The 19317-nt window shown below is 38.7% G+C and overlaps 1 protein-coding gene across 1 annotated transcript in view; it reads left to right on the top strand.

Moving 5' to 3' along the window:
• Positions 1-2951, top strand: part of LOC117802939 (RNA polymerase-associated protein CTR9 homolog) — an 8619-nt gene extending 5668 nt beyond the window's left edge. The window contains exon 4 of the mRNA XM_034663774.1: positions 2890-2951. Within this exon, the coding sequence (XP_034519665.1) occupies positions 2890-2951 (62 nt within the window). The remainder of the gene's footprint in view (positions 1-2889) is intronic.
• Positions 2952-19317: the final 16366 nt, after the last annotated feature.

Raw genomic sequence — 19317 nt, 5'->3', positions numbered from 1 at the left:
ACAAGGAGTAACCCCATCTGAGGATGTTCTGCCAATTCAGAAGTAAAAGGGTGGAGCCAAATGTTGGCCACATGAGAATCTAGCAGGGTGTCAACTTGCCATTTAATAACACTTTTAGAACTACTCCAAGATACCAAATGCAGTGGGCATTGTCATCAAGTTGGTTCAACTTATTTATACTGTGTCTTCTCATAGCAGCAACCATATCTAATTTTACATGATAATAATTTCAGATGGAGAGAGCTCATAAAGGTCACCATGGTGACCATACATTTTTTGTCTCCATGGTGATACTCACAAATGGTAAAGACCCTTAAATTTAATTTTATTTAAAGTTCCAAAAGATTTTTTTCCCTCAGACTAAATAATATGATAAGAGTAAAACAACTTTAGTTGTTCTATCTTCTAATACTCTTACGAAATCAAAGGGAGAAGAAAAGTTTTTAAAAAAAGGACTACATAAGAATTCTTTAGAACTGGTATAATGTGGATTTGTTTTTCTTGCCTGGAAAACAAACAAATGGCCTTTGATAAATAATAACAGTGTCTGATAATTAAACATCCACTCTTTTCTATCTGTTCTTCTATTCAGTCTACAAGATAGACATTTGTCCGTTTCTTCAGACAAGAAAACTAAGAAGCTGAGGAATTGGTTTTTCTTAAGGTCACAAAGCTGGTAAAGGGTGGGGCTGGTATTTAAAAGGTTGTCTGACTCCAAAACTCCTACCAGGCCTGGGAAGATATTCCATTTATTAAAAGGTGTCAGCTGAATCGACACTTATTCAACTTCACAAAAATTGGTCGAGCTTCAGGAAGAAGTCAAGTAAGACATGAATTTCACCTCCCGTTGTCCAGAGAGGAATTCAAGAAGACTCAGTCAGTCACACCATTGCTAGGGAAATGTAAGCAAATGAAAGAAAGTACAGAAGGAAAAAAATGGTGAAGAAAGTTTAGAGCTGAGAAGTATGGACAGTAAGCCAAGAAGATAACTAAAAGGTAACGTGACAGTAAAATATAAACAATACAAGCTTAGAATTCTTGGACAGGGCTAAAAGTATCTCTGTCTTTATAGACTAGGTGTATACCAGAGAAGCTGGAAAAAACAGTTTCTTGAAATAAAATCCTATTTTTCATTAACTTCATTTTTAAAAGGACAGCTATTTTACTCCTAATTTCCTTTGATGTGCAATGGAAACATTGATGAGCCTTCATGTTGCCATTGGCAGAGATGAGTCTCAGAACATTCCAACTCTGCTTTCAGCTGTTCAAGGGAGAGTGGCCAGATCATCAGAGCTAGACTTCTTCCAGGAAACCCCTTTTTATCTGGGAGTCTCCACTTGACCATCACTTACATCAACCCTTGAACACCATGTCACACCCCCGGTTCCAGTCATTCTGTTCCCTTCTGGTCCTTTCTGTGCAGAAGGTCCCTTATTGAGTTAAGTGCTTTGTAGACTTAATAAGGAGGAAGAGCCACGTCTCATGAGATTTTCCACTCAACACTTCCAATCTGGTGAACTGTTGTGTGTATTCTACCATATAAATTCCACAAGGTTCATATTTTATTAAAACATATTCATTTAGAAGGAAGGACACCTGGAGAATACGTCCTCATGCTTTTCAAACTTCCACTCTTGAAACCCATTTAGTTCAATAAATGACCTTCAGGCAAAAAGCAGAAGCAGTAAGAAAATAGCAATGGTTCTCACAATTGCCCTTCCTCACCCCTATTTTCTAGTCTCCATAACAGGGCCAAGAAAAAGTGAACAGTAAGTAGAGAGTGGTATATGTGTGGTAGGCACTCAGGACAACCACTGAGGAATAAGTAAGTAGGGCATGGCCAAGTATACAGGAAAGCACCCGTGGGAGAAGTTATGTGAGCAGTCTGGTCAATGAATACACAGGCAACTGTGAGTTTTACAAATCATTCCTCAAGAGGAAGTATATAGCCAGAACTAATGAAGATCACCTTCCTGCTACACTATCAAAGTTAGTGTGGCACCATGTGTGGCGGCAGGTTTAGACATTTGAAATATGGTATATCAGGGTACTCCAGAGAATAGAACAAATAGGAAACATAGATATACACTTAAAGATATACAGAGAGGGAAGGGGATAGATGCAGTTTACAGAATGGGCTCATGCAATTAATTACATGATTAAGGGGCAAGTCTGAAATTTGTAGGCATCCCAGCAGCTGGAAACCTAGGCAAGCATTCATGTTCCAGTCATGAGCCAACCTTTGCTCTTCCCCAGGAAACCTTAGTTCTTGTTCTTCTGGCCTTTGACTGATTAGATGAGGCCCACACATGTTATCAAAGATAATCTCCTTTACTCAAAGCTACTTGATTGTAGATGTCAGTCATATCTACAAAACACCTTCACAGCAATATCTGGACTAGTCTTTTACCAACCACCTGGGCACCAAAGTTCAGCCAAGTTGACATAGAATTAATCATTACACAAGGAAAGAATTATATTCTTTAAAAGGGAAGTAACCTAAGAAGTTAGGAAGATCCCTGTGGGTGGGGGTGTTCCTGGGACAGGGACAGAAGCAAAAGCAGATGAAGAGGCTAAGGGAAGAGACACTTCACACTAAGTAAGTGCATGCGCTTCCTTCATAAAGAAAACAAAGGAACGAAGTCAACAGTTAATAGATTTCTTAGGATCTAGGAGGTCAACAAGGTGTGTTTCATATTTTTAATGAATATTTATTTCAAATGGCCGAAACAAAGCATTATCAGAGCAAAACATTGATTAACTTTCTGCTTTCCATTGCCTATTTCACTTTCAAACAAAAAGAAGATGACCTTCAAGCCAAACAGCTTTATATTTTCCCTGACAGCATTTTGACCTCTAATTTCTCAGTTTCTGTAATTTCTATGCCAGGGAACAAACCAGAGAGTCCTAAAGGAGCTGTTTTGTGTGAAGAAGTCAAGGCTGAGCTATAGGGTCACTTAAAGAATGGGTAGGTGGTGGGCAGAACCATGAAGAGTCATGAAATGCATTCATTCTTTAAAAACCATTCTGTGGGAAATTCCATTCAGTTCAGGCAGGTTTAAATACAAGTTACTGAAATATATATATATTAACAAGAATAACTGCATTACAGTTAGAATGCCTTTATTATCCCAAATTAGCTGCGAAAATCCCTTTAGAGACTTGACAGGAGGTAAAAAAGAGATTTCTTACAGCATCACAGAAAAGAAAAACCCCAGGATAAGAATATTCGTACAATACAATTTTGTTTCATAACATATTCACACAGACTTTTAATACCCAGCAATTACCGTAAAGGATAAGAATGAAAATTGCTTCAGGAAGTGAGAATGAAAGACTGAAGAGACTTCACGCAAACATTTAAGAAAAAAAATAAAGAATCCTGCTTAAAATCTCTCAGGAATTCCCAGACTTTCAAGAGGTCAGCATGAGGTGGTGTCAGCAAGATGAAATTTATTTCAAGGTATGCTTCATCCTGCATGGTTTAGCCTTGTTTTGGAGCATATTTTTGCCTTTGGCTTACCAGTCCACACACTTCCAAATATATGAATACCTCAGAGATACTGCAGGATGGGTTCCAGACCACCACAATGAAGTGAATATCACAATGGAGTCAGACGGACTTTTTGGTTTCCCAGCGCATATCAAAGTTACGTTTACACTATAGTGTCCATTAAGTGTGCGATACCATTATGGCTGAAAATACAATATACATACCTTAATTGAAAATACTTTATTACTAAAAAATGCTAATCATCATCTGAGCTTTCAGCCAAGTTGAAATCACTGATCACAAATCACCATAAAAAATAGTATTGCAAGAATTACCAAAATACAACATGGAGACACAAAGTGAGAAAATGCTGTAGGAAAAATGGTGCAGACAGACTTGTTCAATGCAGGGTTGCCACTAACCATCAACTTGTAAAAAATGCAGTAGATGCAAAGCACAATAAAGAGAAGTGCAATAAAATGAGGCATGCCAGTAATCCAAACTGTATGTGCAAGGCAATGTGTAGCTACTGAGTGGGGCACTGGGATGAACATAAAATGGTCCCTGCCTTCAAATATCTTAGAATCTAGTAAACATTCATTTTTTTTCTGAGTAGTTTTATAGCTTTTATGGAGACTTCTATTTCTCCCAGAAAACTGAATGATTAAAAAAAACAGGCAGAAATTATTATCTATATAACTAGACCCCTACTTATTCTACAGCATCATAAAGATAACTCCACACTTAGGATGATCCATTCCTGCCTTAACATGAGCCCATCAAATACAAAATCAATGCCCAGAAATCAGTTGCATTTCTATACACGAATAACGAGACTGAAGAAAGAGAAATTAGGGACCATCCCATTTACAATAACACCAAAAACCATGCGTTACCTTGGAATTAACTTAACCAGAGACGTAAAGGACCTATATGCTAGAAACTATAGATCACTTTTGAAAGATATTGAGGAAGACATAAAAAGATGGAAAAATATTCCATGCTCATGGATTGGAAGAATTAACATAGTTAAAATGTCCATACTACCCAGAGCAATCTACACTTTCAATGCTATCCCGATCAAAATACCGAGGACATTTTTCAAAGAACTGGAACAAATAGTCCTTAAATTTGTATGGAACCAGAAAAGGCCCCGAATCTCCAAGGAACTGTTGAAAAGGAAAAACAAAGCTGGGGGCATCACAATGCCGGATTTCGAGCTGTACTACAAAGCTGTGATCACAAAGACAGCATGGTACTGGCACAAAAACAGACACATCGACCAATGGAACAGAATAGAGAACCCAGAAATGGACCCTCGGCTCTTTGGGCAACTAATCTTTGATAAAGCAGGAAAAAACATCCGGTGGAAAAAAGACAGTCTCTTCAATAAATGGTGCTGGGAAAATTGGACAGCTACATGCAAAAGAATGAAACTTGACCACTCTCTCACACCATACACAAAAATAAACTCCAAATGGATGAAAGACCTCAATGTGAGACAGGAATCCATCAAAATTCTAGAGGAGAACATAGGCAACAACTTCTATGACATCGGCCAGAGCAACCTTTTTCACGACACATCTCCAAAGGCAAGAGAAATAAAAGATAAAATGAACTTATGGGACTTTATCAGGATAAAGAGCTTCTGCACAGCCAAGGAAACAGTCAAAAAAACTAAGAGACAGCCCACGGAATGGGAGAATATATTTGCAAAGGACACCACAGATAAAGGACTGGTATCCAAGATCTACAAAGAACTTCTCAAACTCAATACACGAGAAACAAATAAACAAATCATAAAATGGGCAGAAGATATGAACAGACACTTTTCCAATGAAGACATACAAATGGCTAACAGACACATGAAAAAATGTTCAAAATCATTAGCCATCAGGGAAATTCAAATCAAAACCACACTGAGATACCACCTTACGCCAGTTAGAATGGCAAAGATAGACAAGGCAAGAAACAACAATTGTTGGAGAGGATGTGGAGAAAGGGGATCCCTCCTACATTGTTGGTGGGAATGCAAGTTGGTACAGCCACTCTGGAAAACAGTGTGGAGGTCCCTTAAAAAGTTAAAAATTGAACTACCCTATGACCCAGCCATTGCACTACTGGGTGTTTACCCCAAAGATACAGACGTAGTAAAGAGAAGGGCCATATGCACCCCAATGTTCATAGCTGCATTGTCCACAATAGCCAAATCATGGAAGGAGCCGAGATGCCCTTCAACAGATGACTGGATTAAGAAGCTGTGGTCCATATATACAATGGAATATTACTCAGCTATCAGAAAGAACGAATTCTCAACATTTGCTGCAACATGGACGGCACTGGAGGAGATAATGCTAAGTGAAATAAGTCAAGCAGAGAAAGACAATTATCATATGATTTCTCTCATCTATGGAACATAAGAACTAGGATGATCGGTAGGGGAAGAAAGGGATAAAGAAAAGGGGGGTAATCAGAAGGGGGAATGAAACATGAGAGACTATGGACTATGAGAAACAAACTGAAGACTTCAGAGGGGAGGGGGTGGGGGAATGGGATAGACTGGTGATGGGTAGTAAGGAGGGCACGTATTGCATGGTGCACTGGGTGTTATAACGCAACTAATGAAGCATCAAACTTTACATCGGAATCCGGGGATGTACTGTATGGTGATTAACATAATATAATAAATAAATAAATAAATAAATAAATAAATAAATAAAAACATGGGCCCATCAAGTTCAAATATGTAGAAGGTACTATGTCAGCCTATGAGGATTACATAGAAAGAAAGTCAAACCCACCTGTTGACCTAGGACAGCTTGCATTCTAGTGGAGGATGCAGACGTGTACATAAACACCGGTGAAGGGCATGGAAAGATAAACGAAGTAGAGCAGGAACTCAAAAGATTAACACCAAGTTGGCAGTTGGGGAAATTCTCATGGAAAATACGGGAGGTAATTAACATTGATTGAGATTCTACTGTCTATGAGGATATTATGCTGGCTGGTATTTATGGTTAGGACTTAAAAGAGGAACTGAATTTCAGAAAGTAAAAGAGCGTGTTCCAGGCAAAAGAATAAATCAAACAAAGGCTGCAAACAGAGACAAAGTGAGGCAGGCAAGATGCCCGTGAAAAGACTAGGTTCTCAGCCAAACAGATTCAAATGGCAGCTCTGCCTCATGTTAATCATAAGAAGATCATCTCATAGCCTCTTTGAGCGTCCATTTCCTCATCTGTAAATTATAGATGATAATACCTGTCAAATGGGAATAATTCAATGAGATGTTTGCATACTGCCTGACAGCTAGTAAATGCTATATGTTTGTTTAAAAAAAATACTAACCAATAACTAAACCTTTGAACAGGTTTATAATTAGCCAAATTAAACTCCTCTAACTTAATTTCATTTTCTCCTGTTCAGTATTCAATAGACCTATTTATTCCCTATCTGCAGTATTCAGATCAAGTGCCCATGGACATTATTACAGTTCACACATTTCCAAATTTCACAGCCATTTCTCTCATCATCCCTCTGTGAGGCTAGAGTACTAATGTCCCAACATATACACTAAGTGCTTGGTAATACTTGCTGGATATTACCACTGTCTGCTGGGCAATTAGGAGAGAAACAGAGAGAGGTCTTTAAGAGCTTGTAGGCACTTTGCTTTCTTTGAAAGTAAAAATCTGTATATGGAAATTTCTGAAATGCTACAGACAGAAATTTATGCCAGGTGTTAACAAGCTCTCTGAAAGCTTAGCGATACCTCCTAGGCTAATGTCCAAACTCAGACTTAGGAAGACTCTGTCCCATGAGAAGAAGGAGCTAGGGTTAAACACGTGTAAATCACCAACGTAACTGCTGCAGTAATAAAGTAAGTGCTATAAGCATGTGCTGGTGGTTTAACAAATTTCCTCATTTTATGCATGATTTCTGCATAATGAAGAAATGAAGTGAAAATGAAAAAATATGTACTATACTAAACAATCTATTTACATATTTGAATAAAAATAAATCTCAAATATATTTCAAAATAAGAAAAAAATATGCGGTCTAATGACTTGGAGAATACCTAATAGCCTAAAAAAACTTTTAAAAAACATTTTTTAAACATTCTACTGATTAAAAAGAACAACAAAAACTCCTATCCATTCCAAAGGTGGCCATATTTATCTTCTCCCTGAAATTCCATTAACAAGCTCTGCCCATTTGAACCATTTCCCTTTTCATATCTAGAAGAAATGGTTTTCCTATACATATAATGATAGATACATAGAAACATAGATATTATATAAACTATGGCTTTCCTATATAAAGCTACATTGATTTTTTTTCTTCAATTATACCAAGTGAGAGGTGTGACCAGAATGAAATAGTATTTGCATGAAAGCAATTGGTAAGTATTGGACAAGACCATCTTCAGCACATTCAGATGCCATGGGCAGTTTAAAGAAAGATTAAGGACGTCCTCAAAAATATAGTAAGTTGCATTCTCCTCCTAAAATCTCGCTTAAATGACAACAACAACAAAAAAAAACAAAACAAAAAAAACAAAACAAAACCTGAAGGGATTATAAGTCAACAATGATGCAGAAAAGAAGAGGGAGTGAGAAGAGAGTTCATGGAATTTATGGGAGTGAGAAGCTGTGGAGAAGATGGAACTAATGGAGCAGTACAGAAGAATGACAAATCAAAGCAACCATATGAAGCAATCCAGCTCAGCATGACAGTCTTCCAGACAAATTCCAGAGGCTCAGTACCTAGAAATATCAGGACCATGAAGGACAGCACCTGAGAGGCAGTGCAACCAAACCAGGAAAGCAGAGGGGGAGAAGAGGGAGCCCTGAGGAGGCAAGTGAGGAAATAATTGAAAGTCATTAAAACAGAGTCAATTTCATATACTCTAATTTTCAACCAGGAAAATACCTCCAGGCAAAAAAATCTAGAACATCATCCTATGACAGAAGAAAGAACTATGGATTCTAGTGTATAGAAGTCCACCAGTAAAAATATTCCATGACCACCAACCACCTTAAAACAAACACCACCAATTCACAAAAGCCATTCATATACATAGCACTTGTCTTTGGGCTTTTCCTGCCTCACCTTAAAATTAAAAGATCAGCCAAGGAACACCAACATATAAGCCTCCATCATGGGGGCGGGGAGGGGAAGACCAGGGTAAATAAATTTAAAAAACAAAAATACAATGAAGTATTCAGGAATAATTTGAATACTCCCATTTGTGTACTCATTAGAGAGGTTTTGTATTCATAAAACAAAAACAGAATACTATGAATAGAAAAATCAGAGAAAAATGAAATTTTTCAAGATTAAAAAACATGATTAATTAATGGAAATATTGGAAGATAAATTGGGAAAGCCTCTAAAAATAACTAAAAGAGGGGGCGCCTGGGTGGCTCAGTCGTTAAGCGTCTGCTTCGGCTCAGGGTGTGATCCTGGCGTTCAGGGATCGATCCCTACATCAGGCTCTTCCGCTGGGAGCCTGTTTCTTCCTCTCCCATTCCCACCCCCCTGCTTGTGTTCCCTCTCTCACTGGCTGTCTCTCTCTCTGTCAAATAAATAAATAAAATCTTTTTTAAAAAAATAACTGAAAGAGAGACAAAGGTGAGGTAACAGATAATAGCTATATAGAATTAGTCCAAGAGGTCCAAGATCCACTTAACAGTAGTTCAAAAAGAAGGGAAAACAGAGAGGGAGAAATTACCAAAAAAATGTATTCAAAAGAATTTTCTAAAGATTGAAAGATAGCAATCTCCATTTTTAAAATGCTCCCACATGCCTAGAGTAATAAGTAAGAAAGGAACCACACTTGTGCCACACCTGCATGCAACTTTGTGAAATTCAGAATACCAAGAATGAAGAGGAAACTGTCTACAGGGAGAAAAATCAGGCTCAGTATGAAATAAAAGACATCAAGTTGCCTTCTAATCAGTTAACAACAACAATGAACAATGAATGCCAACAACAATGAACAATACTCTCAAAACTCTGAGAGAAAATTATTTTCAACCTAGAATTCTATTCATAACTACAAATCAAAAGTGAGAATAAAATGTAGACATCTTAAGAAATGGAAGGACTCAGCAATTTCTTCCCACATTCACTACATCTAAAAGCTACTTGAGGAAGTGCTAGAGCATGCAAAGAATAAAGCAAGATGAATCAAATCTCAGGATCTAGGAAGCCTTGAAACCAAAGCAGGGAAGCAATAAAGAAAAGTCCCAGAATCATAGCCAGGCAGCAGGCCTGGAGAGAATTAAGTCCAGATTGGAAAAGGAGAAGGCAGGATGGCAGGACCCTTCATTTGGGGTGGGGGGAAGCCTCTGGAGAAAATCAGACTGAATAGATAATTAGATAGACTTAGTAAAGTTGGTTAAAACTGAGAATGTGATAAAGGCAAAAGGACAAAACAAAAGTAAAAGCAATTAGAAACTCCAGGAAAAACAAAAGGATATACAAGAAAGAAAATATACAGTTTTAGTTGGTTCTGCAAGAGTCACAATAATGCACTGTATGTCAATTTTCAATTTAGATATTATTATTAATTATTATTATTTATGGTTATTAATTTCGATATTTTAAAAGTAAAAAGAAATAGGGGCACCCGGGTGGCTCTGTCGGTTAAGCATCAGGCACTCGATTTTGGCTCAGGTCGTGATCTCAGGGCCATGGGATTGAGCCCCTTATCAGGCTCTACACTCAGTGGAGAATCTGCTTGAGATTCTTTCTGTCTGCCCCTCCCCTCCCCACTCACACACTCTCTCTTTCTAAAACAGACAAACAAATCTTTTTTAAAAATTAAAATAAATTAAAAATAGAAGTAAGAAGAAATGACAGTAGAGGCAAAGAGAAGAAAGAGAGATGAAGAATAAGATGGGATACAAACAGGGGTGGGATATACAACCCATGCAGTCACACACAGCCCATCCCTAGAACGACCTCATGCAGGGTTTATGATCTTGTGTCATCATCTTGATATTCAGGATAATTTTTAAACAAAGGCCCGGCATTTTTATATTCCACTGGGCCCTACAAATTGCAAAACCAGTTCTAAAACTGAGTGCAACAAGAATCGAAGGTCTGCTTATACTTCCTAAAGTTACAGAGTAATCCAATAATGAAAGTACACAAAACGTGGTATGACGATATTGAGGTATTGGGAGAAATGGTGAAAAGGATGTGGGTATTAACTGAATCCTCATCCATCCTATCAGAATAATGAAATAACAGTATACACACTATATTTAGGGACTAGCAATGACTAATATAAGAAACAACTAAAAGAGATAAAAATATTTGCCCCTGAGAAAAGATCCTAGGGATGAGAAAGGATGGCCCAGGGACCACTGCTTCTTGTTAGAGGCCCTAATATGTTTTGTTTTATTTTTTTAACTTTGTATGTATATATTAGTCTCATTTTTAAATTAACTTTTAAAGGTTAATTTTAAAATCATATAGAAAATAGACATTTTATAAACATATTCTAAAAAATAATTCCATAAAGCAACTAATCATATACATAAACTTTCTAATTATTTAATACAAATGTTATATGATTTATATTTTGAAACAGAAAGTGGCAAGCTCAGAACATGTATGACATAGTTTCTGCCCTTTTGACATTCACTTATGTTATAAATCACGTTCTCTCAGCCAAGGTCAAGGCTATACGGAGAAAGAAGAAATTATCAAAGCTGAGTAACTTACAGTGGTCGTGATTGTTTTAAAGGGCTGTTTGTCCCTTTTTTTTTTTTAACCATAACGTTATTTTCAAAAGCTGAACATTTGCAAATAGCAATACAGTTTTTAGTGACTGGCCTCTGTTTTGGCTAAGGACAAAAGAAGTAGAGTTTTATCCTCTGAAAAATGACTGCTCGCTTATTATTGTTCAAAATAAAAAGGGGGGCTGTGGGAGGTTTGAGGAAACCAATTAAGTACTCTGACCGATTAGCTGCCTTCCATGGACTTTTCCCACTACCTGATGCAAACACAGGAGTACTTCATTTTCAGCAAGACTGGATAAATGACCTTCAGCAAGTAGGGATGAACTACCAGTTTGCTGATGTAGATATAAGATAAGAAAGCAAAGAATTTGGAAGACAGGGACCCTGGTAATGTTAGTAAACATAACATGTCATGAACAGAAAGACTGTAGTGGTTGCTGCACAATCAAAAAATCCTGAATACTTTTGCCTTACAAAAAAAGAGTAATTGCAGCAATATCTACAACCCTGGTTCCGATAAAATAATTACATAACCTAACCAAGTCTTAAAGGGTCTACAAGCTCCATCAAATTCCTCTTCCTGGCACAAGTTTAAAAAAAAAATAACAACAACAACAACCAAGGAGATCCTAGTATGAAAGTCATAGCTCATTAGGTACATGAATCAAAACTTGACATTTTTCAGGTCTTGCTTAGTTGTAGTATTTTCACTGATTATCTTAATGCCAAGATGATCAAGCTCCCTCAATGCGAAAGAGTTATCATTACCAATAACATGATAATCTTTCCATGTTGTTTTAATAGTTGATCTCATATCCAACTCATGAGAGGGTGGTAGAACTTTGTTAAGGTCTGGGTGGGCCCTCTACTTAATGGGCAGAGCGGAGAGAAGAGGTGAAAGCACTAAAGCAAATGTTCTGCCAGACTCTGTGGCCCTTGAAGTTTTGAACTTTTGAGACCATAATTTTGAGGAAGAGAAAAGCACATGGTAAGATTGTCTGGTGATTCCTGAAGAAGTCATTCTTGATCCACCGAAATGACAGCACTTCATGGGAAGAAAACAAAAGGCCTGTCCACTCAAGCAGTAGGTTAGAGAAGAGGGACCATCTAAGTGACACCATGAACCTAACTATGGCAGCCCGCAGTGCGAGGAGGATGGTAACAAGCTTTGTGGTAAGAAACATTATGGTGGACCACAAGTGGGCTGGGAGGGGGGAAGGCAGGCACTCACTTATCTCCTGGAATCCGAAGAAGGGGGAGTTACTGGCTAGGTAGGAGGAGGGGACCACCAAAGCAAAAGCTGTAGAAAGAACTAAAATAAGTGAAGTCATGGCAGGGCAAAGAGATGGCACACAGCTGGTCTGCAAAGGCAGCAGGGCAGGGTGAACTCTCTTGCTTAACTCCCCTGGAAATTGCGGCAATGTTAGTAACCTGCTTTTCTTTTAACTTTTCATTGTGAAATCATTTCATAAGAGTTGCAAAAACACTACAAAAACTCCCATATACCTTCTATTCAGATTCACAATTTTAACACTGCCACATTTGCTTAATCATTCTCTTTCTATATATAACACATTTTATGTACTTTATGTAGAGTATATGCAATATAATAAATAAAATTAGATTTTTTTTCTGAATCTCTTGAGAGTTAGCTGACGATCTCCTGCCTTTTCGTACCAAAATCCCTGAGCATGCATCTTCCAGAGATAAGAACATTCTCTTCTGTTAGAATAAACAATTAAAAATTCAGGGGCACCTAGGTGGCTCAGTCAGTTAAGCGTCTGCCTTTGGCTCAGGTCCTGAACTCAGGGTCCTGGGCCGAGCCCCACATTGGGGTACCTGCTCAGTGGGGAGCTTGCTTCTCCCTCTCTCTCTGCTCCTCCCCCTGCTTGTGCTCACTCTATCTCTCTCTCAAATAAATAATAAGTAAAATCTGTTTAAAAAAATTAAGATTTCAGAAAAATTAACTTCGACTTGATAGGGTTCTCTAATCTATAGGCTGTATTCAGATTTCATCAATTGCCCCTATGATGCCTTCCCATCAGTTTTTCCCCTGATCCAGAATTCAGTCCAAGATCCTGTGTTGCATTAAGTTGTCCTGTCTCTCTAACCTCCTTTAATCTGGAGCACTTCCTCCACCTTTCTGTCTTCCATGACATTGGCACTTTTGAAGATTTCAATCCAGTTGTCCCTCAATTTGAATTAGGCTCAGGTTATGCATTTTGGACACAGATGCAAGGTAGGAGATGCTGTAAGGGCCTCAAACCAGAGCTGCATGTTAGTTTCTCCCACAATGGATGACGTAAACTTTGACTGCTGGGTTGGTTGATATGGGATCCGCCAGATGTCTTCACTATAAATTTACCATTTTTACCTCTGTGGTTAGTTAAGTCGTGTATGAGAAAGACTTTGGGACCATGTTAACTATCCTATTCCTCGCCAACCTCTCATCCAATAGTTTCAGCATCCATTAATGATTCTGAATCACTCTTTACTCAGATGTTTACAAAATGGTGATTTTCTAAATCTGTTCTTTCTACATTTACCAAATGGCATTCCACTGTTTAAAAAAAAAAAAAACTCTCCTTTTATTCTCCATGTATTTATTATCACTATGGACTTGGGGGCTTCTTATACAATTCAAAGAATTACAACCCATTACTGTCATCATTCATTTGGATGCTTAGATTGTCTCTCATGTGGCCGGTGAGAGCCTCGTAAGCCTGTCCTGTGTCCTTTTGAGGCATCCCTACCTTTCTATGAGCACTTCCTTACTTTCTGACATAATGAGATGCTCCAGACTCATCTTGTACTTTTTCCTCTTCGGCTGTGAAATCAGCCATTTTTCTGAGGAGTGTTGGTTTATTTAGTGGTGCATAATATTTAGAAACCAAGATCTAAACACATGGTGTGCTCAAATATTAGCATCTTCTTACAGGGAAGCATTCAAGGTCAATCTAGAGGTCTTTGCTCTTGGAAGGGGGGCAAGGTGACAAGGTGGGATTTGCAAGAGTTTCTAACTGGTCATATGGTATTTCATTTATATTTTAGCAAGAACAGGGAAAATGTTATTGATACTGTCCCGATTTTTATTTCCAAATAAATGTTCTTGTGGTGGTTGTGGTTGAGGTTGTGATGGTTGCTGTTGTTCTGTAACCCCAGGTGTTGCCTGGACTCCATAGCATAAATCCCTCGAATCTAGCTGGACTTGGCCACTTCTCTGACCACTCTTGAAGACTCTCCATTTGTCAGTAAATGTAAACTAACCCAACTCAGCTCTTTCTGTACTTCTACTCTTTGGCCAGGACATTGTAACCCGACAAGGGCAGTTGTAACCTATCCTGCACTGAGTATTCACGTAATCACAGACTCCACCAGACAGCTGTGTGACTCAGGTGGCTCAAAGCACTGTCCACAGCATACCAACTAAGCCCTCTATTTGAATAAATGTTCCGTGTCCTCTAAAAACACTTTCAAAATACTCAGATTCTTTTCAATCCTTTCTATGTCAACCTTCGAATACAGCTGTGTTCCAACTCATGCTTTCATTGGCTGGACCTCATCACATAAACCAAAATTTTCAGTGACATGTTATTTTAGCATACTTCAGTAAAAATAATTGGGGAGAAATAAATGAAATAAGCAAAACCTCCTGGGAGCAGTTTGTTCCCATTGCAGGCTAGCTTCAAATCTGAAGTGGAATGATTAGTCCAAATTTCAGCAGCTAAGCGGCATGAAAAAAAGAATATATTTATTCTACACAAGTGAATTTCCTTAAGCATTGTAAAAGTTTTGCTTCAACACGTTGTATCTCATGCCACTTTGATTTCTAAAATTCTACTCCCAATTTCAGTCAGCATCACTGCGAATGGGTGTCAACAGGACCCCTTTTCAGACATCCCAACCTCTTAATTAAATAAAAATTGAAACAAGTACTCTCAGCTTTTTGTAAAGTAAAACATTGTTTTTCCCTGCCTGTCCTCTGCTCTTGCTGCCACAGCCACCCACACAATAAAGGAAAACATTATCTGTTTTATATCCATAAAGAGATTTTCTACAAATATGTTAATAATTTTTTCTCATTGAATGATGAAATTATTTTCATAGTCTCGTATCTTCCACTCCAAATTTCTACAATATACATGCTTTGCCTTTGTCAGAGACTCAAAAGATAATAATTAACATGAGTGTATGGACAATGGGACAAGAAAAGTACCAATCATTTTAGCTGCAGTTGGGAGCCCCATGGGAGACACTGTTGGGGTAGGCCATGAGGGTAGCAGGAAAGTGACATTTAATTAAATCTCAGTTTTTTGTTTGTTTGTTTACTTTTGATTTGTTTCTTTGTGGTTGTTTATTACAAAGACATAAAATTTCTTTCAACACCAACTATAGAATAACTCATGAGTTTTTCATAACAGTGTTTTCTGCCAATTCTCAGAAGAAAGTTTTCTTTTTGAAAGACTATTTTAGCTGGCTGAGCTCCAAGAAGCCATCAGCTTCCTTTGGACTCGAAATCTGAGTCTCCCTTTGCATGCACGGTGGAGGGGGCCCATGAGGTGAGAGGCAAGGAGGGACAAGAAGAGGCTGCTTCACAAGGGGGAGTTGCTCTGGCCACCAAGCGCCCCAGACAGCCCCCTCCACTGTTCTATTTCAGTGCATCAAAGAGATGCATTCATTCAACAAATGTTTTCTCAAGACCTACCCTATGCCAGAAACTCTGCTAAGCATCAATAATACAAAGATCAATAAAATATGGTCCCCATCCTCAAAGGTTCAGAACAAAAAGGACAGGATGAGGAAAATAGTACATTGAAAGAAGTGAAGGCTTTCTGAGTGCACGGTCTTAGGAAGAGAAAAAAAGGAAAAGAATGTATAAAAGAAGGAGAGCAGGAGAGGGAAGGAGGGGAGGGAGGGAGGGAGGGACAGAAATACCTATGTGATATGTGACCATAGTTCTGAAGCACTTTGATAAGCGAACTACTTTAGTCCAAAGCACTTCAAAGCTGAGCAAAAAGGACACTTTATCATTTTTCATGCCTTAATCATTTCTAACATCAAAGCAATATTGATATCACAGTCCCTCCAATTACCATACCCACTTGCCTACAACTGCACTTTCTACAACATCAGGAACTGACTGCTAAAATGTGAGGGCTGCCATCTCACTACGTACCTGTGGGTGATAACCTGTACTGGTTACAGTGTGCAAGGTGGGTGGGCAGTGGAGAGCATCCAGGTGTTCACTAACCTTAAGCACTGTTCGGTAGGCTGGCCAGCATGGTAAAAGCTATCTGTAGCAGAAATTGTCGGTGCTCCTGCCCCTGTATTCTCAGCATTTACCACTTTCCTACAAGCTGGCCGAACTTCCCAGCTGTCAACCCCCTTAAGTGTTTCCCAGAGGTCTTCATCCAACCTGGATTCCACTTTACTCTCCCACCAGGCAGTCTAGAAGTGTTGGGGAATGAGAAGCCTCTCCCAAGGGCAACCTTAACAATGACCAAGAGGTCAGTGGGGAGATACCCCACTCCTTCCACCAGAGCATGGTCTCCTAGAGGCACATGATACACATTGGCCCTCCCGTTCTCAGTGGATATAAGACCCAGATACCCACAGTGGTACTTACATGAGAACATGCTGTTTATTCATTATCTTTACTTTCCTATCTGACTCCCCTACCTGTGTCTCCTGGAATCACCTCCAAAATAAACTACTTGCACTGGAAACCTTATCTCAGAATCTACTTCTGGAAGAACCCAAACTAAGACAGCATCCAACCCTAGACAACTTGCGCATTCAAATTGGCTGTCATATTTCCTAATAGGATGATGACTGCCCCAGCCAACAGCATAAATACGGCATTTCGAAGCTTGCTCAGAATATTTGTGAAGTCACCAGGATCCAATAACTAGAGGCTGGTAGGTCCTTCATGGATTTTATATTTCTGGTGCATGGATAGAGTTAAGGATTTGGGTGTGCCCTGACATTCAATTTAGATAGTACATCGCTTACTTCCAATATTTTTTCTTAAACACTTAAGCTTTTCTCATATTCCAAGCCAACATGGCATATTCTAGACCCAGTATCTATTATAAATCATAACATTTAAAAAGTTAATATTTATTATAAGAAAAGAATGTGTGGATTTTGTGTAAGAAATTAATAAATAATACTCACTTTACCTTTTTGCAAAATATACATCTTTCAACGATAAAATTGTTACATATGCCCTTAAGAATCACATGAAAATTATAGGCAGAAAAATAATTATTTACACATATAAACAAATTTTTGCTTTTAATATCTGGGTCCAAAGATCAGACACTTCTGGAACCTCTGGGTTAAGAATGCTGGCCTTACAATAAAAATATACAGTATTTTAGATGTGAGGCAAATAACATCTGAGTTGTTTTTAATAATTGTACTAAACTAATCAGATATACCACTAGACTAGGTAACAAATACAATTCTTCTATTCAGTTGTGATATTTGCATCTGTACATGAGATGCACGTGAAAATCCAAATTGGTTAAGTATTTATAGCTTTATATGTCATGCATAAGATGAAAGGTTCATTGACATGTTAATATTGAACAGCACTGCTGGCTGCCTGGTCATATGCCACCTTCTCCCGTCACTCCAGCAAGAAATGACCTTCTGTTTCAGGATACCCCACACTTTATGGTCCCATGTATGTGGCACCAGTGTTCCCTGCTCTGGGTTGAAGGGTAGCAGGTCTCCTCTCACCCTGCTAGATGAAGGCCATCTGACACCTTTCTTTTTTTCTCACCCAGAATATAAAACAGCATCTTGTATTCCCCTTAATAAATATTTGGTGAAGGAATGAACTAATTCATTGGTTTTTTGTTTTGTTTTGTTTTGTTTTGATAATCATTTGGAAAAATAGGCCAAGTGATTGAAAATAGCAAATGCTATTATCTCTATTAATCAACCCGGTGGCTCTTGACATCCCATTTCTTTGCTTTCTCCATACTACACATGCACACACATCCAATAAAAACCTTACTAATAACACAAATAAAATGTTAAAGCCAAGTGATCATGACTCGGTGACAATTTTGCAAAACGATTATGATAATGTTAGATACCTTCCATGCATTTAGTCAGACCCTATGCAGACAGGCCAGGCAACACTGGGAATGTAGAGCTCACCCTTAGCATCACTTGGCCTCCACCTTCAGCACTCCCCTCTACACCCACCAAGGGACCTTGGCCAAGTTGCTTACCCTATCGACACCTCAGGTTTCTCATCTACATGTTGGGGATAACCATGAGATGCTATAAAGAACCTGACCATGATGAACACATCATTAAGGGGTGGCTGTTATTATATCTTATATTTCAAATTTGTACTCTACCCCCACATACCCCAAACACAGAACCTAGAGCAACACCCATCTACTTAAAGACCTTAACCAAAGCTGTGAGCAAGCCCCTTTTCCCAAAAGTGTCCTTCAAACTTAAATTAAAATAGAGTCATTTGATCAACAAGTATTTACTGAGCATTTGCTATTTGGTAGGTGTCGTGCTAGGTACTGGGCAAACGATGTCAACAAGATCCACACAATGCCTGCTGTCCTGAAGCTCATAGATTACAGAAGAGTCAGACCAAAAAATCACGCAGGGTGGTAAGTACGGCACGGGGTCTTTGGGGACACACAGGCAAGGACCTGGAAGGAGAGATGTTGGAGCCAGAGGATGTAGAGGAATTGGGCAGGCAAACACATCATGTACAAAGGCACAAAGTGTAGCAGATTATTGTGTTCATGGACATTTATAGACATTGACTATCGCAGGGGTTAGAACAGTAGGTGGGAAGTGGCCAAAGGTGGGCTGGAGCAGAAAGCACAGCCAGATTGCCAGCAGCCTTGTACATCTCATAAAGGAGCTTAAGCCTTGGGATACCCAGCAGGCTGTCAAAGCAGTGGGATGAGGAACATGATCAGATTAGAAGACCACTCGGGCTGTGTGGCACAGAACAGATGTTTAAGATGAAAAAGAGTGGAGGCAGGAGGAGTAGTTAAGATGGCTCCTACATTCCATCAGGCAGAGCTC

The sequence above is a fragment of the Ailuropoda melanoleuca genome, chromosome 7, assembly GCF_002007445.2.
Source record: "Ailuropoda melanoleuca isolate Jingjing chromosome 7, ASM200744v2, whole genome shotgun sequence".
Classification (NCBI taxonomy): Eukaryota; Metazoa; Chordata; class Mammalia; order Carnivora; family Ursidae; genus Ailuropoda; species Ailuropoda melanoleuca.
This window is presented reverse-complemented; position numbering and strand designations above follow the sequence as displayed.